Source organism: Apostichopus japonicus, chromosome 20 (assembly GCF_037975245.1).
Source record: "Apostichopus japonicus isolate 1M-3 chromosome 20, ASM3797524v1, whole genome shotgun sequence".
In the NCBI taxonomy this organism is placed as follows: Eukaryota; Metazoa; Echinodermata; class Holothuroidea; order Aspidochirotida; family Stichopodidae; genus Apostichopus; species Apostichopus japonicus.
Window position 1 is genome coordinate 11,876,626 of NC_092580.1, and position 22,915 is coordinate 11,899,540.

General features: G+C 35.9%; 3 protein-coding genes across 7 annotated transcripts in view; 2 read left to right on the plus strand and 1 right to left on the minus strand.

Annotated features, from left to right (window-relative positions):
* The first annotated feature begins 530 nt into the window (after positions 1-530).
* Positions 531-9,828, plus strand: LOC139961594 (zinc finger CCHC-type and RNA-binding motif-containing protein 1-like). Its single transcript, XM_071960907.1, has 7 exons — positions 531-767; positions 2,342-2,370; positions 3,056-3,167; positions 3,966-4,073; positions 5,508-5,620; positions 6,743-6,818; positions 8,033-9,828. The coding sequence occupies exons 1-7, from the start codon at positions 684-686 to the stop codon at positions 8,177-8,179; spliced, it is 669 nt and encodes a 222-aa protein (XP_071817008.1). The 5' UTR covers positions 531-683; the 3' UTR covers positions 8,180-9,828.
* Positions 9,747-15,729, minus strand: LOC139961595 (thioredoxin-like protein 4B). Of its 5 annotated transcripts, none has more exons than XM_071960910.1 (4): positions 15,565-15,729; positions 13,918-14,066; positions 12,859-13,010; positions 9,747-12,225 (listed from the first exon to the last, which is right to left on the minus strand). In XM_071960910.1, the coding sequence occupies exons 2-4, from the start codon at positions 14,047-14,049 to the stop codon at positions 12,060-12,062; spliced, it is 450 nt and encodes a 149-aa protein (XP_071817011.1). In that variant the 5' UTR covers positions 14,050-14,066; positions 15,565-15,729; the 3' UTR covers positions 9,747-12,059. The 5 variants fall into 5 exon arrangements, with proteins under 5 accessions (XP_071817011.1, XP_071817009.1, XP_071817010.1 ...); XM_071960908.1 differs by lacking the exon at positions 15,565-15,729 and adding an exon at positions 15,130-15,220; XM_071960909.1 differs by lacking the exon at positions 15,565-15,729 and adding an exon at positions 15,126-15,183.
* LOC139961592 (S-adenosylmethionine sensor upstream of mTORC1-like) overlaps positions 15,258-22,915 on the plus strand; it is a 62,434-nt gene continuing 54,776 nt past the window's right edge. The window contains exon 1 of the mRNA XM_071960904.1: positions 15,258-15,387. The gene's annotated coding sequence lies outside the window, so the exon portion shown is untranslated. The remainder of the gene's footprint in view (positions 15,388-22,915) is intronic.

The window sequence follows — 22,915 nt, forward strand, 5'->3', positions numbered from 1 at the left end:
AACGACTAAGACGTGACACATCCAATATATTGTGAGCTATTTTATTTAGTTTCAAATAATAGCCATTCTTAAATATTCGGGGAGAAAATTATATATCCTAAGTATCGCAAAATTTATAGGTGTATAGATATGTGAAACATACAGTTGAAAGGTAATCCAGTAAAAGCTCATATGACAATTATCATAACAAACATAAGCAACCTATATTTATTGTTGTACTCTGTAATAAATGTAATTCTGTGTAGGAGTTATTTAACTTGACACTGAAAACAAATAGTGAGTACCTTGAATCTCCTAACAATAAATGTAATCTTAAAGCTTATATACTGTAAGAAAACACTCAATTATTCTGCAAAGTTCCCTAAAAGAGTTTTCTTATGAAAGTTCCATGATCCATATACAATGCGTTTGTTGGGATATTGGATTATGCCACCAAGTTTCCATTCATTTGATTGTTAAACTGGTTTGCCATCGGCCGTCGACTGCTGCAGAGAAAGGACTTCTGCTACTCTACGTAGTTGCTATGGTATATTTATCATATGGTCATATCACCTGATATAAAGTCAATGTGCGACACAATAAGTTCTTATATTCTGCTCTATAATGTATGAAGTATGATGTGAGACACCTAACGCAGATTAAAAATCGCTTTCTACCTTTGACGTTGACTTTATGCTACAAAGATGAGTGGTGGTCTCGCTCCCAGTAAAAGCACTGTCTATGTGTCAAATCTCCCTTTCACACTGACAAATAACGATATCCACAAGGTAAGAATATACATAACATGTATGTAGTAAAGCCGCTATAGAGGATAGGCTAACGTTAGGCTACAGCGTAAGTTTGATTGTCCTAAGCTAGGTATGTTGTGATTTAATCACACTATTTAGGGGTATAGTATAGACTCAGACTGACTTCTAACACTAACTTTGGTTTTGCCTGTTGTCCTAGCCTTATTAACCTTTAGCATAATTATAGGATATTCCAAGGTAATGGAAAAGGTCGTGTCTATTGGCATGTGCACGTGCCAATAACAACCGTTATTGTTACGTTGACGTACCAATAAGCATCGATATTCGCACGAACATGCTCGTGCTTATAGGCAGTGACTTTACACACACAGGCGTGCCAATAAGGATTGTTATTCGCACGAACGTGTATGTGGGTATAAGTGGGCATGTTAGCATGTAGTGATTAGAAAAGCACTGAGTAGGCGGGAAGGTAAACCATGGCCCCAACCACAGTGTTGGGTTTGCACGGTCGATTTGCCCCCCCCCTCGCCCCCCTCAAGATTTTGGTCGATGAAAATTTGCTGATTCTCAAAATATGGTTATCTTTTTCAAAATCAATAGCCAAATCTGTAAAATATGAGAGAAATCAGAGATGTGATCAATTCTGGGAAAATTCAGAGAAATAATTAAAGATTTTGTTGGAATATTTCAGAAAAGATTTGTTGCAAACTTTCTTAAAATGCATAAGGAATATGATGAATTTAATTCATCTAGTCGCTTGTTTGCTGCTTCAACGGTTTTGGAATCCTTTATTACAAAAATAGAAAAAGTATCCGCAGATATCCTTTGAACATAACCCTGAAAATCCCCATAGTTATCAAATTCCTGTTCCTTTGTCATGCACTGCTGTGCTATTGTCCATCGATGTCCTGTTCATCCCTCCCGGCCAGCACATATCAGGACAGTTTATTAGTTACATCAACCACGAGCGCTGATTGGTCAAGTTACATGTGTGCTAATAGTCAATGTTATTCGCACGATTACGTTCGTTCGAATAGCCACAACGAATGGAAAATGTGTAATCCTTCGGCCATATGAAGGATGTACAAAGCCTAACTAGGTTAACATTAATCTGGCATAGTTTATTTGAAGTGATTGAATACACAAATTTGTGGCAGGGTATTATCATGTATTATGATTAGGTATTAACCTGCATTTTGCACTGAATCTGCCACAATGTGTATGTACCAGAATTCACAATTAACCGAAAAAAAAGTTGCTCAAGTCTGCCAATATCACTCCAGGAATGAAGTTAAATATGCACATTTCAAAAGACAGCCGCTGAAAAATACATCCTTGTAACAGATATCCTTGGTCAGATAATCGTTAAGTAATGAGCAGTAAGTAATGAAGGTACAGTGATGTACTTACAGTATGAATAGTGATGGCAAGTTCTCATGGTGCAGTATAATGTAATAACTTATATGAGCACAGGCATTTCTTAATAAATTTGTTGAATTTTTGTTATGTTTTTCTTGGTTTACCATATCTGAATTTGATGTTCATTTCTTATCACCTATAACCATATATATATTCTTCTCATCTGTCCACAGATGTTCGAAAAATATGGCAAGGTAGCAAAGTGAGTAGCAAACTCAGGAAGCTTAATTGCTAGCTATATGATAACAATGGAAGTCACTCTCAATCAATTGCACAAGCATGAAATGAAAGTTTTGTAAAATATCACATACTACTGACTATCATTCACATGACCACGGTTGACCAGTCTATTTCTCTTTGGAATAACAGAATCAAGTCAGATATTCACATCTCGGTATTGCCTTAACGGAAGCCTTTACTTTTTTCCTACTACTTTGTGGTTTAAACCTAGCTGTCTCTTTTCTACTAGTCTTCGTAGTTGTTCATTCTCTCAATATTTTTTGTATATTGTATGCAGGAGTGCACATCTTCAAGTCCAGGTGTCTTGTTCCTGTGCACTTCCTTTGACCTCATGTATATATAATTTCTGTAACTACTATTTATGATAAAATGTTGAATCAGTGTCTTTATACGTGAAGTGATAAACCAAATAAACAAAACGAAGCAAAACATACACTCTTGGAAATCCCATGTCATAATTATGCAATCGTGATGAAACACATGACATCCATGCTATAAACTATATAACAAAAGTATCGTTGGCAACACAGCATTTTCTAAAACTGTATCATGTATATATATACAGTCAAGTTTATTTACTTTCACTCTCACACAAGACGGAATTTATTAAAACTAATAAAATGCAAAATTTGCTGATTGATTGACAGGGTTACAATTGTTAAAGACAAAGTGACAAGGAGAAGCAAAGGTGTTGCGTTTGTCCTTTTCATCAAGAGAGAAGATGCTTATCAATCTGTGAAAGCAATAAATGGCAAAGAGGTAAGTAAGCACTGTAGGTTTCTATGACAACTGCCAGATCATACATTTAGAACCATGTGCTACCCTGTTGCAAGTGTGGATTTTGGTATATTATGGAGACTGTTCTATGGTATATATATCTGTACAAAGTCATGGTTAACTGGGTAATTAAGATTCATGTAGAAAGATTTGTTAGTTTGATATCTTGCAAGATTTCTCATTTGAGTGCATACTGGTCAACTGGTGTTACTGTAGGAAATTAGCAACAAAAAGCTGTTAAAATAACTACATCAGCGATATATCTCAGAATCAATCCTTTATGCTTGTAGTTTATAATATGTATTAAAGTTGTCCATATATAGTGACGTAGTCATGCTGGAGGGTGGTACTGTAAAATTCTCTCAATGACATAGGTTCCAAATAGCCTCTGTATAAACAAACCAAGTCCAGCTCCCTGGCCTACACTTCATATGGCTTCTTGCAATGAGTCCTGTGGATATTGTCTCTGCTGACAGGAGAAATTATGCTCCTCTGTCAACTCAAGACCAGATGCTGGATGGGGGCGGCTATAAAATATGATGGAGATAGAATAGTAGGTAGACACAGCTCTAAAAGGGTTAGAGATGGAGTTCCTGGTTAATTGCAGAATATCCTACAACTCTTGAATCTCACAGATTATTACCGGAAGTCCCTATAGTAAACAATGTATTGTCATTCTCACAAAGCCCTGTGTGTATGTGAGTCGTGGCGTATTCTGCATTTACTCCAGAGTTTCTTCCTCTCCCACTGTCACCCGTCTTCTCTCTCTCGTCTCTTAAGCTCTTCGGAAGGAAGTGGAAATGTTCGATCGCGGTCGATAACGGAAGAGCCTCTGACTTCATCAAGAGGAAGACGTACCCGGATAAATCCAAATGTTATGAGTGTGGGGTGAGTTTCATCCTTCAGTTTGGAGACCAAATATTGTCATAAATGTGACATCATTTGATTGATCAGTGTTTTCGGACTTTAAGATCCATATTAAGATCCATATCAAGGAACTTTCTGATGGCAAATGAATGTAAAACACTGTTGGTTGAGATTCGCATCTCTCAATATCTTGTTCTTACTACTCGAAATGTGGTTGATTGAATGTAAACTATTTTGAATGGCTAAACCTTCAGCTACGCCAGAAAATTTGATCAAAGAAAGCAGTTTATGATGTTTATATTTTTTTGGGGGGGGGGGGGGAAGGCTCTTCTAAAAGCTGTACTTGGGGGATATTTTAATCTTCTTCTTGATTGATCCTTCAATGTCTGCGCAGCTGCTGCTGTTCTGTGTACTGAAAATATCATCGATATGTACTTTACTGGTGGAAATATTCTTTTCCTCTGTGGATAAATGATTGAAATATTATAAAGAAAAACAAAAGGCAAAAGTTACCTGATGACATTGTTTATTCTGCTGTTGCCAGAATTTATTTCCCTCAAATATTTGTAGGGATACAAAATGCTATGAGGATGCAGTCTCCCCCTAAAGATGACAAAGTTTTGGGGTGTGCGTAAAGGTCGTATAGCATATAGATCTGCTACTAGTGAGCTAGATGTTAGACCAACACTGTCAATTAGCCAATCAGACAATACATCATCGCTGTCTGCAATATTAAGGAGATCATGTGTAATTCCAATGACATAATAGTTATTGTGCTTTGCCCAATGTGATATAATATCATAAGACAAAAGGAGGTTTTCAAGGCAACCTTGAGAAAGAAAAGATATATGAAAAGTGTAAATCACCTTCAATGTGTTTTATTATGGCTATAATTATTCAGGAAAGAAAGGGTGATATGAAGAGGGAAATGTTTTCCTGTGAGATCTGGAATGTCAACATATTAGCATCTGTAACAACTCCAAAAATATTCAAAAATATATGAAAACAGAGTGGCTTGTATTAATTGGATTCACAGAAAATGCTAGAGCATATGTACTTTACACCGGGCTGGGGGGGGGGGTGGGGGTGGGACAATTGGAATCAAACACCAAGGGGGGGGGTGGGGGTGGGACAATTGGAATCAAACACCAAATGTAAACAACACACCTAGCTATCTTGAGAAGTGTGATTTTTTAGCACACCAGGTATTTTTGGAAGACAAGGCCCTGAACTTCCAAGATTTGTTAGAATTCTTAGGGCAATCCATATAACAAGTACTGATGACATAAATTGTCTGTTTGCTCTCTGCAAGGTATTTTTTAAATGTGTTAAATTGTGTAAGGCTATGCAGCTCTACTTCTTGATTGGCCAGTTTACCCTAGAAGGAACTTTGTTTATCATTTGGGTTGGTCCAGTTCATTTCTAATTGCTTCCTCTCAATTTGATTTTGTTTAGGAAGAAGGACATCTGAGCTACAAATGTCCCAAAAATTCTCTCGGGGACAGAGAACCTCCTCCCAAGAAACAGAAGAAGCAGCAGAAGCAAGATCAGGAGAAAGAAGATGAGAGGTATTTAAAGCAACTACTGTAGAGAACTGGGTCATCACTTTTAGATTTCACAAATTGGAAGACGTGAGATGTGACACAATGCGTTGCTTCTTGCTTTTATGTCTTTAGTTAATTGAAGAAAAAAGAATTAGCAGCTACACCACAAATCCAGAAATTTAGTGGATAATATAATGTATTAATGTTGATGAGTGACATCAACATTGCAAACACAACCAACGGCAGTTTTCCCAATTCTTAAGGGCATATTACAATGGTAGACAATGTTTCACTTATTTTTGAAGAGAAAAATTGTCCACACGGCTAGATGAGAACCGCCATTGCAATATCTTAATGTGAGATATGGTTGATTGACTGAAATAAAGCTATCTGGACTCTAGGGAGTTGGATTGCAGTACTTAGGAGGTCAGTGATGTCATCTAGGCAAATGCTCTTCAAAGGTTAACTTGTCTCTCGTGATTTATCTTTGAAGCCTGACACATTTGGAAAGCCTGCTTAGTTGTCGATGTTCACTGCATGAAGAAGTTTTCATCAAATTAAATCTTTTTGTAGAAATATTCTCTCCCTCTTTAGATAAATGATTGAAATATTTAGGAAAGGAAAGCAAAGACAATTTCAGCTGAAATGCCCTGATGACATCATCCGTTCTCCTGTTGCCAGATGCATTTACAAAATATCAATAAATTTGACAAATTTGACAAATCTTTGTGATACAAATTGCTATGAGGATTAGGTTTGACTTTTAAATGCAGAGAATTTTCAGCAATTTTTCTAAACTATCAACTTCAGCCACCAGTATATCATGTTTAAGGTCATCAGTATAAATTTGCAAATATGCTAGAATAATTGAGTCATGGTCATTCATTATCTTACACGTGGCATTTTGCTACCTCCCTCAAAGAATGTCTTCACAGTGATACAAGTAATTGTCTAATTGAACACTCCTTTAAATGTCTGTGAAATAATTAGGGAGAGTCAAAAGCTCTCCAGAGAGAACTTCCGAAAACCGTCGGCAATCTTCAGCTCACTAACAATTTACTCACCATTGCTGATGACCTTTATGAATTACACAGTTGTTTTACATTTTCACATTTTCATGTTTTTAAAACTGTTTCCGTCTCGCAGAGATGATGTGGAATCTGAAGAAGAGCAAGGAGAAGACCCCTATCTGGATACACTGAGTGCTGCCATCAATCACCAGGTAAGACCATCTAGAACTGATGTACACACACTCTTTAATTGTTAGTGTCATCATTATAGCCTCTAAATATGCTAGAAATTCAGATAATGGTCACTTATGTTAAAGATAATTATGCTATTTATGGTCATCCTCAAATTATATTCCATCACTGATACACATGTCTATTTTTAATTTTAACATTCCTATATTGTCGGCAAATCATCTGGATTTATCGGAAAGTCACAGAGAGTGCTTTCGAAAATCTTTTTTCTTCATCACTCTTAAAAACTTTCAAAAGTACTGCCCTGCTAGTAGTTATGAGACTCCAAATCATTCTGATATATTGAAGACTGTTTGTATTTAAAACAATTTTAATGTCTAAGTTAAAATAATATGGTATATGATGAGGGTAAATTTATTTCTTAGTGATGGCATGTTCAGTCTTTTGACCCTGGTACACAATCTAGGCTAGTTTCGTTTATCCTGTTAATTTTACCTCTAAAATTGTATCTTTAATGTTGTACATCCTGCCCCCTGCTCTCCCCCCCCTCCCACTATATATCATTGTAAGTCTTTGATTGCACTACTATACATAAACTTATTTTCAGTTAAGAACTTGTACAGTTGCAAATCCATATGACTTGTACTAAGTTAAACACCCCTACATTGGTGTGATATGGTTTTTGTAGTTTGTCTTTTGTTCCTGCCAACCTTATCACTCCAAAATTCCTGTGCAATGATAATTATATCCTTTGTGCAATTGAGTTACAGCTAACCCCGGATGTTAATTTTGTGTAGTAGCCTATCGTTCCTTACAGGGTCCCATAGGTGTACCGATCATGCAGTTTGTAGGGATGCTCGTGTCATAAGACTAGATTCAAGTTTATCTGCTGGAAACTGGCATGTTTTTGCCGAGTGAAAATAGACAAAATAAAATAAAGCTATTAGCAAACTGCTTACCTACTAGAGAGCCTGTGGAAGAGAATGTGTAAAAGTAAGTTGGCCTGATGCTACGATCCTAGCAGGATCTTCTTCAAAGGCTAAATGACAAGTAGAAAATAGTTGAAAATAGACAACGGACTATTTGTGTCTACTGCCCTCTGTAACATTCATTGGCATTTTTTCATCGTGCAAACATACTGTAACCTTGTCTGGCTTTCTTACTAATCTTGATATATTTGAACGAGCAGCCCATCAGTCTTTAATTAACATTTCGGGATTACTTTCTCATCCAGAGAGCTCTGGTAGAGCAGGAGGAGTACCGATCCATGGTCGCTTCTGGAAGCTACGACAACAACGACGACGGCAAGCCGAAGAAGGACAAGAAACTGAAGATTAAAAAGAGCGGATACTTCAGCGACGAGGAGGAACTCAGTGATTGATGGTAAAAAATGGGGACATTGACAGATCTCTGAAATAAAAGCGCAGTAAATATGTCCAATGAAGAATGATGACATTTCCCCAGAGGCGACTTCACCGAAGAGGAATGTCAGAAAATGTTCGACAGTGCGGCTGTTCTTCCGATATTCTCAGTGGAGGATGAAGAGATACTGTGACGGATGTTTCCGAGGTACCTCTGATTTTGCAAAGTTTCCGACAGTCTATAATATAAAGCCTCGAGGGATGAAACAGTTGGATGTGAATAATGGGGAGCATAAAAAATGCTGTAAAAAATTTGGAAGATACTTTTTTTAGTGAAGGTTGCAACCATTTGTACTAATTCCAGAGATGGAGACAGATCAAATGAGACAATTAATGTCCTCGATGAGATTGAAAATGCTCTAAGAATGCTCGGGCACAAAATAAAGGGTATTAAGGTTATTGATGGCCATAATTGATTCGTCTAGCATATTAAAGGTTGAGAGAGAGAGACTGAGGGTAATAATGGGGTGTAAGATATTGATTAGTTTTTAGTTTGATGAGAGGAGTTTGCACCCTGTTTGATCCCGAGTCAGGTGGGGTTTGTCACAGAAGCAGGGCAGTAAAATTTCAATGTTCATATTCTGGAGATGGAATGTGCTTTCCAAAGAAGTAAACGAGACAACTGCATCAGAACTCTCTCCTCAAAGATCCATTCAAGTTGAAGCTAGACAGTAACTTCATAGCCACTTTTATAAATTATGTTCAAGTTCTCCATATGAACAGCATATGCTGTATGAATAACAGTTCAAGAGTTTTGATCCTCTGAGAATAGTTTTCCCTGACAGATTTTTCATATCAACTGCGGCTGCATCCCAGTAAGAGCACTGGATGCAATATGTTTCCATAGATCCTGTTTTTAATGGTAGTCTGGGATAAGAACGATTCTGTTTGTGACATCAAAATTATGTATCAGTATTTACTCTACTTTATGGCAAGCTAAAGATTGGAGATACAAAATAAGTTTGCAACAGATGAGGGCATTTCTAACCCCACTGCTAAGGAATGGGTCTGCATGAAACAGTTCCCACATATCATGTGTGATGCCGCTAAAAGGACTAGTTTCTTTTTCATAATAATAATGATGAGTGTGTATATATGCATAGATAAGACCCGAAACTATTTAAAGGCAAGATTTACGGTTTTGATTCCAAAGTTTTTACTGCAATTCTTTCCTTACGTTATTCATAGGACCTGATGTAGCAAACAAGATTGGTGTTGGTCTTCAATGTTACTTAAAGAGCCAGTGCTGTTGTACTGTAACACATATGGGAAGTACACAGTAGCGTGAAGTTAAGCTGCATGAAAGTGGGGCCCTGATGGTGGGGTCCATCCATGACAGTGGAGCCCATAAACTAGTGCTATATAGATATGTTGTCATTGCCTTTGTATGCCTAGTGTAAGGTGTAGGCCTTTATATAACAGTTTTGCAATCCATACTGCTATGATAAGCAATGACATTATTTGGCTTGTAACTAAGGATTATTTAAATCAAGAAAGCTTCAATGACAACATTAACCAGGGGCAACAAAAGATGATCACATTTTATATTCTTTCAAGCATTTGTTTTTACAGTTTGCATGATATGTATAAATATATTTAATGTATTTTTTTTCTCCCTCCAATTTTATTATTCTATCATGTATTTGGTAGCTCATAATTCCTCCTATCACACCATCCTCTCTCTCCTCTGTTGAACATCCACTTCTATCAACTTCCTAAATCCTGTCATCCAAGACATGTGTTGAAAGTCTTCATCCTAATTACATCCCAAAGGACAAGGTGCACTGTTATTGGACAAAAAAACCAACAACTCTGCATTACTAGAGACATCAGCCCTTGTTATTCTCTATTATAGCTCATGATGACCTATGTGGCTGTATACTTAACCCTACAGTTCATTAACAAACAATTACCAACAAAGTTAAAAACATATGTGGCAAGTATTGCTTAGCATTGCACCAGACACAACTTTTGTAACTTTAACCTATAGCTACCTATGTCAACACACTCCTAACAAACTGTTAAGCAAAGTTCCACAGCTGTTCATAAGATGCCAGCGAATGTATTTCAATATAGACTCCTGCTTTAAAACCACAGAGGTGTTAATCATCTACCAGAGAAGTAAACAATCCAACATCTGTTTGGAAAGTATAATTCTCAAACCAGCTGCTTTTGACTGACTGTACAGCAGATGTGAGACTCAGTGAATAAGGATAAATTTCTGACTCACAGCTGGTTATGTTGTACTTAAAACCTACAGTGTTGTAATGGCAGGGTTCATAGCTATATGAACCTTTGATAACAGTAAATCTGATCAATCCAAAATGCCATATATATAATAACTACAAAAGAAAATATTAATAGAGAAAACCAGAGAAATAAGATATGACTCATAATTGACAAATAAGGAGTAATGATTTAGAATATATATTGTATTTTACACAATATATTTTCCAAATCAGTACTCCTTATTTGTCAATTATGAGTCATATCTTATTTCTCTGGTTTCTTCTATTTATATATATATATTTGTATATATTTTTATATATATTTTTATATATATATATATATATATATATATATATATAGGAATAACGGAAAAACTGTTAAACAACTATGCTGCATTTAGAGAAAGGCTGGATCTCGAGTGAGATACAATAATTGAATTAGGTAAGTGATTGGAAGTAAAACAGCCAATGTTTGGTTTTTGCAGAGCTTTCGAGCAAAACTAGCTCTTCTTCAGTGCATGATCACCGAAAGTGATATATATATATATATATATATATATAGTAAATAAATAAAGAATAACATATGTTATCCTTTATTTATTTACTATATATATATATATATATATTATATATATTGTTTGAGTGTCTCTCACTTGTGAAGTTTTCATTAAAGTTTGGCACTCTGCAAGGGTCATGTTCGGTGTTATGCGACTCATTTTCTTAAGAACAGGGACTGACACAGGATTGACGTAGGGGGAGCATGCTCGTTGGACATCTAATGTTCACTGTTGTTCATTCCTGTAAATGACCAAAACTGACCTTGCAGTTATCTGATTGACAACTAGCTTACTTAAAATATAAGCACTTTCTCACCGAGACGACGCTCAATGATGCTGAACAAGTAGTCGGAGGTTCTAACCCGTTTATTTGCACACGTGGCTCAACAGGACCACGGTGAAAACTATAAAGTAAAACTATCAAAACATTAATATACAAACATTTGCGAAACAAACACATGAATTTGCACAAATCAATAATAACATAATACAGAATTATATTTCCCGTTATATGTATTGATTACGTAAGTGTGCATTGATTACATAAGATTTCAAAACAAGGAGGCGGGTATAAAAGGTCACACCCTAAACACCATTGGAAGAGGGCAGTATTGACCTTTGCCCGACCTCGACGAAGCGGAAATTTCCCTTTGGTCACGCTAAGGAAATAACACACATCGGCAACGATGACACACTTCATTGTAATGCTTTCCGTTCGTCATTTCCATGTTGCACTACAAACTTTGCAAAGATCGAAACCAACCTTCCGAGAAATTTTTGGTTCAACGTCCAAGTGACAACCGAGCAAACTTTCTTTAACTATTAGCTATAGTGGTGGTTTCTTGATTGTGCATCATCATGGTACAAAATTCTAATTCAACATTCAGAACATTGTTGCAAGATTCCTTGGTTTGTAAGAGTGGAATGGACCAAATGGAATCTTCCATCTCGTCAAGACAGTCTCGCATCTTACGATTCCTGTGCACGACTTGAATCCTTCATACCATCAGTATGGTGACCTCCATGGATTAAATCCTCTACTCATACATATGGTTTCATATGTCCTGATACACCAAATCATAATGAGTTAGTTTCTTTGGATCGATCGGACTGGCGACGACCAGCTTGCCTCTCATCGCTCCACGATATATCACCTCTACAAGGTCAATGAAGTCCTGTTTATCCTTAAAGGTTCCGATAAACTTTGTGTGATCTTGTGTGCTGCAGATAGGATCATAACGTAAAACAACTGAACTGCTGTTCAACAGAACTAATTTGAATACATAAAACAAAGGTGTAGATGACCCTCATTAGTAATTCACAAGAATGCTATTGATTTTCAAAGTGGGTGAAATAACATATGAAGTCTAAAGAAGCAAAGTTGACAAAACCTACTAGATGTACTTGATACTCAGTGTGTAGATTCTCTTCAGTATAAATTTATAATAACCCTTCTATATCTCTTTTTGGGGAAGGTCAAAGTTCAATAAAAGTCAAAGTCTGAAAATCTTGTAAAACATGATAATTCCAATTAACACAGCTTCAATCTAGGACCATATAGATTCAGCTTGGTGAGTTCAAGAACTTATTTTTACTTCTTCTGCTTTCTGTGCAGGTCTTAGATCACTGGAAGTTAATAAAATCTGACAGTCTGAAAACCATCCAAACAAAATGTAAAAAGAGGTAAAGCATGCATGAAACTCAGACGTGAGTGTAAGAACCTTGCTGATCTTTAGTAAAGTAAAAGTAGTCAAATTTCTGTGTGCAGTTTTACATGTAATGTTCACAACTTCACATACTTAAAATGTGGCAAGGAGTCACTGAGTTCTGTTTGCTTTCTGGCTATACACTTACCCATAATCTACCTTCATGTGTTGCCCATTGAAGAAGAAAACAGTTGATGGGATCAGTGAGATATCAAAGTAGTCTGTGTAGACTGGTACCTTGTCAACATCTACCAGGTATATCTTAGACATATTAGCAAGATCTGCAAAGGTCTTGGAAATCTGAAGAAGAAAAAGAAAAGGAAATTGCAATAAAAAGGGTAGAAAGCTGCCCTTATCATTGAGTTTTAAACTTTACACCATTCTGACAAAGGCATGACATATTCACTCTGATATCTAAATAAGAAATGAACGTGGTTCAAATTTGGCTGCTTTTAAGTAGTGAGTTGTCAGCAGTTAAATTTAATTTAAGAAAACAGTGTCACACAAACTTTAGTATAATGCTTTCTTGTTTCATTGGTAAGCTACAGTAAATGTGTAATTTCAGCACCACTGTAGTGTTTTCATAAGGGCGGACTGAAAAAGTGATATGGCTGACCACTCTCTTTTGAAGAATACCTTGTTGAAGGACAGCTTGATGAGATTGGATTTTGAAGTACGTACCAGAACACACAGTGGAACAATACATGAGAAATATGGAAGAATAAGACTTAAATAATATAATTTTACTTCACAAATGTAAGTCAAGCATGGATCAATAAAAACTTATCCATACCACAATAGGATTTGGCAATCACACAAAAGGAAACACTAATTGGGTACGTAAACAAGGATTGGTATATCTTAGACTCACCTGCCTTAAAGAGCTGTATTTAAAAATATATACTGGTTGGTCATGTAATTTCCCTATTTAAAACCTACCACTCCTCTGTCTCTAATGCTTTGTATGACATGGTTACCATACACATAGCAGTAGCATGCACAGATAAGACCTGCAGCGTAAATGCACTAGTCCTTTAACTAATTGTATGATGTCCTCAAAGAACTTGCTGTGACCAAAAAATCAGTACGCATAAACGTAGTCAGTACAAGTGAAAACAGGTCAATTTGCCCCATTCTGAATCTTTCTAGAGTACAAGAAAATATTACAGTGGTAATGGATAGACTTAAGTACATTTTTCGTCCTTACAATTTCATCAAGTTGCATGCAGACAGAATCCGTATCCCTTCCAAAGCGTAGAACCAATACTTTGTCCTCTACTGTCTTAATGGCTTGGTCAACTTCCTTCTTTGTGTCCAGTTTTGGCAGAAACAGACTCATTGTTGATTTACTGGACCCTGAAAAGAAAAGTTTGTATGCACATGTACTGTATGTTATACATATCACATCAACTTATTGAATTTTAGAAGAACTTGAAGTTACTATGCTTAAACTCAAAGAAAGCTTCAAAGTAGGCTTTACCATTTATAAATTGTTGTTGTTGGTGAGGAGATTATCAGATTGTCTGGAATAAATAAGCATATCTCTCTAAGAGCTTTAGACCCATAGAGAGTTCAGTCGGAGGAAATGTTTAATTTTCATTGCATAGGTTCCCATGCAATGGAATAAATGGATACAGTCAATGCTGCATCAAAAAAAAAAAGCTCATTGACGACTTGCATGCATAGCTATCACTTATACCACATGTTATTGGTCCTTTAAGTATGGTACATGTTGTTTTTGTGGATGTATCCCAGAAAAATCAAGTTTTGCTTTCATTGTGTTGTCTCTGTGACATTATTTATATCATGGCTATGTATAATTCCACTTTAGTGGTTCAATAAAATCCACCATCTCTTGTAATTATAATGGCTGAACTCTGTGAAATATCATGCATTCAACCATGCTCTGTGGTTGTTCGTCCCACACCAAAATACACTCCTATGAGAAACCAGGTATATGGCAGAAATTAAAAATTGAGGTATGCAAAGTAGGGCTAGGCAACATTACAAAGTTGCAAAATATGTTGCTGGCAAATAACTAACCAATTGATAAAGGCTAACCAGGCTTGTTTATTTTCAACAAAGGGGATGGCTAGTTTGGCTTATAAAATATGCCTACATGATAAAACTTAACACATCAAGCAGTAATTTACTGTAACTTTGTAAGATTTTAGTTAATTGTTACATGTAGGATTGTAGGGTCCTACTGTATAGTAGTAGGCCTATAGGGCCTATGCCTAACGTTAGGCTTATACTCTATAGTTATCATGAAATTGGAAACCTGATAATGAATACCAAAGTTTCCAACATAAATTACTGATATGAAACATTCTTCATAGACAGATTTGTTTAACTATGCGCATTAAATCCTATAATTTCATGCATTATGTAACTCTTTCCTGTCTGTTTTGTAACCTACAATTCCAATGTTCGCTTCCGATGTTCGGTCATTTACAAATTACAGCCAAATTTTTGAACTCAGTCAACACGAGTGTCAAATTGTCAACAAATATATGACGCAATCGTTTTTATCGTGGAACTAGGCCTAATGCTAGTACTAACTCAACTTCTGACCAGTATGCCAAACATCTTATCACTGTACCAGTAAAATCGTTACGGATTACGAAGTAAATCTCTTTGAAAACACTACCCACAGTATTGCTAATTTAGCTGTCAGGTAACCTCAGAACCCTGAACTTAAACGAATTTTAAAATCATTGGCCAGGGCGTTAGTACATATTTCTGTGACAAGAGTAGCATGCGGTAGCATGGCTTTTTACTTGTTAGGCTACTAGCCTACTACTACTACTAGTAGGCTACTACTACTAGGCTAGACCTAACTCAGTTAACTCACGTTTGAGTTCCACTCTAACAGTTGACAGTGTTTTCACCTAGGCCAGTGGTTCTCAAAGTGGTCCCTGATACACGGGGAGTAGGGAGACGTTGGCACTCATTTGGGGTACCTGACAATTACGACACAACACTGCAGCGATTTAGGGCACAATATGGCATCCAGGGGGTCTGGGAACAAAAAAAGAATATTGTTGAGAGAAAATTCATCATCTTGTCGGGAATGTAGGCAATTTTTTAATTCCTAAATGCCTATCTTCGGACAATCTGATAGCTCGCTTGAGCGGCCGACTATGATCGGTAGGTCGAGGGGAGGGGGTGGGGTGGAGGAGGAGGGGGAGGGACAGTTCAAGGTGGTCGAAGGGGGCGGTCGTCTAAAACAGTTTGAGAACCACTGACCTAGGCTTACCTGTTTAAAAGTCTCATGTTATACAGAAAGTAGGGTAAACAGTTGAAAAATTGGAAGGGAGTGGTTAACCAAATTGACTTCATCAAAACTTGACAGCAAATCACTACAAGTACAATTCAGAACTTTGGCTGAGGTTGATTAGAAATTTAATTTAGGCTGATTTCTGGATTTTTGTGGTTGTCATAAAAGGAGATTTGTAGACTGTACTTCCAACTGTACATCAGCAGTGTTTGCGAACTAGGGTATACAGCACGAATACTTAGTGAAAAAATGGTGGCCATGACCATCAATTAAACTTGACATTGAAATTATTGTTGAATTGTTTTAAGCATTTGACCACCAGTCAGCATCATTTGCAGTTTGTATCTCAAAAATATCTGACTTTAATCAAGCTGTGCTTTTGCTTCCCTTCTGGAAGGAGTTTGATTGAAATTTCAGAAAATGTTATCATTTATTTTTGGTTTTTGGTAAGGATGAGTATTTTGCCTCTTGATTGACTGAGATTTTGACCAAAAACATTGTCAGTTTGCATTATCTCTTCACTTGATTACCATACAGTATCCTGCTATGGTAAACCTACTGTACACAAAATATGTCCCAATTTCTTTCACCTCCTGGTCCTACTGTATGATCCTACCAGAGATATTAGGTCAACTTTTGCCAATTCCCATTTCTGGGAAGGTGAAATCTCTTGCATATTTTATGCTACACCTTCTAAAAACAGTAGCAGGCAGTATCTGTTGGCCTCAAGCCATTTCTTTCCATGATACGAAGTTACTCAATTTTGCATGTCAGACATGGACATTTTGACAATTGCTTGTTAAGTTTCCCATAAAACTGAAATTCAGAATAGAAAATATTACCCAACACTAGTGTTTGTACCTCACATACTGTAAGTTCATGACTAGTGCCATCTATTCTATATTCTTGAACCGTCTGCTGCCCAGGCTTTGTCCACTATTTGGTCAACTTCTGGTATCCTTTCTATCATGCAATCATAACTGCTGCCCTCAATTTCCCTCAACTGTTTATATTTTAATTTGAAAAAAAAAAACATATGCATGTGTCAGTCATCACATACGACATGGGCACAAAGTTTGTTGTGTGGAAACTTCCATTGTTGATGAATCATGGCATACTAATGGATTATGATATGCAGAATTTAAACTTTCTATAAATAGTCAGAAATTCTGGTCGTTATAGTTTTGTTAAGTTCATCTCCTGCCTTCACGTACTACAGGTAATCACAGTCCTGAGTGGAAAAATTTGTGAAGTGTGTCATAAGTCTTACTAGATACAATTAGTTATTATTTTGATTTTTGCTGACATTGCTCTACAGTACAGCAACACCCCGGATTTGTGTATATAATATTTAAATTAAATTGCACTGTAGTCATGGGAAAATGAATAATTCAGATAAGGTTTAAAACTTGTATTGATTTACTTTAACGATGGACTCGGCATGTGGCTATATATAGGACTATAACATACATGTTATTCAATCATTTGTTTCCACCCCCCCCCCCCCTCACCCTCTTCAGTTGCCTCTGACACTAGCTCTACTTCCTTTTATATGTATAATATGATCTGATCAACTTTTTTATCTCAAAATCTGGAGAAAAAGTCAAAAAGATGAAAATTTATAATTTTTTACATGTTATTCCTTATCTACTGTAGACTGTCTATATTTAAAAAAAAGTAATGTTTCTGTAAATTATGCATGAAAACATCTATTCAAGTTTCTTACTGTAGTTTGTATGATTAAACACATTTTCATCTTCTTGGGCAGATGCATGTTGTAAACAAAAACAGAATGCCTAGAAGTATCGACTAATGGTAAAAGCCGCTTAAAATTAAGTATTTTCAGCTAGGTTATAAGATCTAGTGATGAGTACACAGATCAACAGGCATTCATAATTTATGAAAATCAATTCAAAATGCTGCTTTTATCGCAAACATGTCTCAGCTACTTTCAAAGGGATATATATATTACCTTGGCAGGCATCATAATTAAGTCTTAATATGAAGGAGAAAATTATTCCACTCTGTGAGCGGAAAATCCCGTCGCAATGACCTTCCCCAATTATACTCCAAATATGGTCTATTGAATGAATAGTGACCTATTTTGACTGTTTCTATCAGGGAGCGCATCACAGTACAGTATACAGTCTGTGATGTCATCAAGGTAGAAGTTGTTGAAACATGTTACTTTCCTATCACCTTGTGGATTTATCCTTGAAATGTGGTATGTTTAGAATGCACATTTTTTTGTAATCTGTCACTCAGGGTTTTCTGTGCTTGAAATTTCATCATATTTTTTCTCCCTTTCCTTTTTGAAGTTCTACTGTGGATAAATGATTAATAGGTATTTGTATAGTCCACCTTCTATGTACACTATGATGACATAGGCCTACAAATGGACTGGTGAGAAACAAAACTTATATGAACAATTAAGACAAAGCATCATGCTATTAGTAAAGAATGTGTGTATTTCGGTGACCTTTGAATGCATCAATGTTGTCGATCTCTCAGATAGTGAGAGAAGGGAGTTCTAAACCTTCGGCCTACAAAAGGCAAATGCTTAATTGTACCGACTTGGTGAACATTGAAAAGAAAAAAACCTTTTCAGCTCATGATGACATCATTCAATCTGCTGATGCCAGATGCAAAATATCACCAAATTTGAAAAATTCAAATCTCCACCAAAACAAACAGCTCTATGAGGATGTGGTTTGACATACAGTAGCTATTTATATAGATTGAGTGTAATTGCCAGCAATTTTGTTAAGCAAACAGTGTTAGCCACTGGAATACACTTTCAATAGTCTATAGATCATACAATATTTGTTAATAACACAGTTGCTGTAGTTAGAACAGAGTAGGTTTACTCAGAATACTTCAGGATGTAACCTAAATACAAGGAAATTCACCATGCTTTAATATTTCCATTATCATGTTTGTGACCATCCACGGCAGTATTGTCACATATGTCTGGCTTCTAGTTCTGTGAATCCATGTAATCATGGAGGTTTGTTTGGTCAATTGCACTTTTTATACCTTCATGATATATACTACCAACCATATTCATTGCTATTTCATTTAATAATGACCAGTATAAGTTACGGAACATAATGACTTCAATGACATCACTTTCCATTACCAAGCAAATAATTTGCTTCCTGTTCATTGTGGATTGTATTCATAGCTACAGTATAAAAGGTCATGTACATTCTTTTCAATATGCAATGACTTAGCAGTTTTTGGTTTCGATGATAATCGTAGCCAATGTAGTCATGATGGTGTTTGCTAGTGAAATGTTAAAGGTGAGCAATAAACATTGTACTTGTCCAGTGAGTGAAATCTTAAGACCTAAATTAAGCAAGTTTTAGGTTCCCATAAACATATACTTTTCCAATAAAGATATGAAAGGCTGAATATTTCCACGGAAAATTGTTTACCACGAAAAATCTACTATCAGTAAATACTCACAGGTTTCATATTATATTACACAGCACCCTTAGAGGCATCGTTTTATTTTGACAATTAAACTATATTTCCTGCGTTTTAGCTCAGCTATAGTGATTTTGCCAAAATTCTGGAACTTTTAAGCCACCGTGTTTGAATGACTGCCATTTCTTTATTCTTCGTTCGATTTGGCTTGAATTTCTTCAGTGGTTTGTGTGAGTTACAGTTCCATACATGCCATGTGCGTGTGTCGTGTGCGTGTGTTGTGTATGTGTGTGATGCCCAGCTTGCAAACATGATATCTCAAGAGAGGAACCATGGATACTTTCATTGTTCTTAAGCTGATGTATAACATTAAGAGGAAGAACCCTATTCTTTTTTGTGGAGGTCAAAAGTGATCTGAGGTCATCAGGCATCCGAAACTGAAAACGTTTTAATCATGATATCTCAAGATTGGAATCATGGATACTTTCATACTTGGTACATAGATATGTCACATTGAGAAAAAGAATCCTCTTCTCTTTTATGGATATCAAAGGTCATCTGAGTTCATTAGCTCAGGTAGAAAAACTGAAAACTGGTAAACATGATATAAAAGTTATGAAGCATGACTACTTTTCATATTTGGCATGTAGATGAATTCCTGTCAGTAGAAGAATTTTGTTGTTTTTGGTGGAGGTTAAAGGTCATTTTAGGTCACCATTGGTCGAATGCTGAAAACTTGTAAACTCTATATCTCAAGACAGGAAGCATGGATACTTCTCATACTTATCATGTGGATGTAGCTTTGTAGTGTAGGTCAAAGGTCATCTTAAGTCACCAGAAGTCAAACTCTGACAACTTTTTAATTATAATATCTCATGGTTGAAATCAGGATAATTATATTATAAGAGCTATTTATGGTGAACAAGCAGAAGTCTATTGTAATGCAGTCATCGAAACCTCTAAGCAATTTGGCATTCTTTTCTGGTTGTTCTTAGGTCAAATGTATAGCTTTTGTGGAACAAAGTTTCCTTTCTTTACTAGATATATTTGAGCTACTGTACTTTACATAATTTAGTTTAGCTTTGTAGAAGTTAGTCACTTAAGATGTAACTATATATGTATCAATACAAAAAAATCGTCAATATTTTATCCCCCCAAAAATGCCACCCCCCCAAAAAAGCCTCAGGGTCACTGACATCAAAACAGTTAAACAAAAGGATTATTCCAGTGTTAAAGTTTTCTTTTTTATAAATGTAATATATGGAATGTGGATAGATCCCAGATCTGGGATTATGGAAAGTACATCCTTAAATGATCTAAATTAGCATATATATCTAGTGGGAATAGTAATGTAATTTATTTGCTGTCAATCTGCAAGTTCAGCTGAATATATTACCGTTGGTTGAGAAGTGGATGCATTTGTTTTCCCAAATATATTTATCTTATGAGAGTTGCTGGTTGTGGGTGTCTCTCTTCTCTTCAATGATTAATGAATCTAACTAATTGGAAAGATTCCAGATATTTTGAAATGTCATTACTGATTCAAATTGATTAAACATATCAAATAATATTATACATACATCCTGTACCCTCAAAATGCTATCGGTAGTCTATGAATCTAATTTTAACATTTCTCAGGGTATAATGTTTTGACTGCGACTGTTTTCAAAACTCCAAAATGAGATGATGCTTTAATATTTTAGATTCTCAAGAAATGTTGCAGATGTTGTAAAAACTAATGTAAGTTAACTTTTGGAGAAATGTTAACATTGCAACCTGTAAGAAAAAATATATCAATTAGCATCTAGAGGCATTGTATTAAAGACAAGCTGTATAAAAATGTGCTTAATTTGATTGCATTTTTAAGAGAAACTCTAGCTTGATCTACAATGTAAGCTCAGAGAGGTTTCTCTTTGTAGAAATTTGGCAGGAGGAGGAAACAGGAGGATGGAAAAGTTGGCAAGTTGCGGGTGGAACAATAACTGTTTCAGATCATCTGATAGAGCAGTCACCTCTCTTTAATTTGAACCATAAGAATGACCCCCAAATGTTTTGGAAACTTCATCACGTTTATATAATATTTGAGGTTTATATAAGTTGTTTACAAAAAAAAAAAAACATAGTTCAGAAAGGGTAACCCTCAGAAGACTCATAAGGCAAACATTTTCAAGTTGTATTTATGATGGTTTGAACTTGGCACGAAGTAAGAGCAGCTTAAAGACAAGAATTATTTTTAATCCCGATTGCATACAAATGAACCTACTTTAATTATTTTCAGTGAAAGATAATGTCACTCTAACCGATTGTTTATCCATAAATCTGCTGTTGTTTAAGAGAACCAAACTGTTGATGAAAACCAGCTGGTGAATTAGGCAGTATTACAACAATGATTGAATTACAAGTATGATATTATTTAGATAGTAGATACTAGATATGCAGTATGTATTGGCTGGCAACAATGAACATGCCGGTATGCTTTCTTCATACACAGGAGGATATGAAATGTTGTCAGTTGCATTTCCCCTTGAGTGAATGTAGCAACTTTTATTATTGAGTTAACTATGCCGATTGTTGAGGGTCACCTGTTAGGTTTCCCCTTTTGGCAGGGAATATATAGCATCTAGGTTGGGGTTATACGGGTTGCCTTCTTACCTTCTTTTCATCCAGATAGTCACAATTCAGAGGTTTGGATATTACAACAGGGCTGATTTTTAGGGATTAACAGTTGAAGTATGGTATGTTATTCCCAGGCAATATAACACATAGATGGGGCTAACAAGGCTGATTTTTAAGCTGAGCAAATGTTTCCGTCCAAGTTTGGTTAATTATTAGGACTGATTTCTCGCGGTTGTTTCCTGTCATTTCACTTCTTTTCTTTCATCCAATGTAGCGTCTAGGTTTGGTTATATTAAACTGGACTGATTTTGAAGGGATGTTTGTCGGGTGTAAGCCTCTGATTAGTGGGAAGATCTAAGTTTGTTGACTTCTGATATGAAATCAAAGTTACCCTTTAATTTACTGAAGGACGACCAGCACTTTGTGCACATACAGTATCTATATTAAAATTACTCTTTAATGAGTTCCGTGATTTTGTTAGACATCCGGCTTTTGCAGTACAAACAAGTTTCTGCAAAGAATAAAACAAAACAGAAGAAACGAAATCCCAAAATAATGGCCTATAGACAACCAGCATACTGTACTCTCTCAGAGAGTATTCCAACTTACAGTATGATGACAAAATCATTAATTGATTTAGATTATTTATAAATTTAATTTGATTGTTTTTGTCAATTTTCACCAAATAGAGTAAAATTGCAATTGATCATACTAATACAGTACTCTCCCAGATTTTTTTTTCACCAAATGAAATGAACTTAAAATGTTAATGAGGAACTAATTGATTAATTTGATTCGATTGATCCTCAACATTTGACCAACTTAAAATTTTGCAGTTTTAGACTAATTACGTCACTCTTTGAAATAAAAAACGACGAAA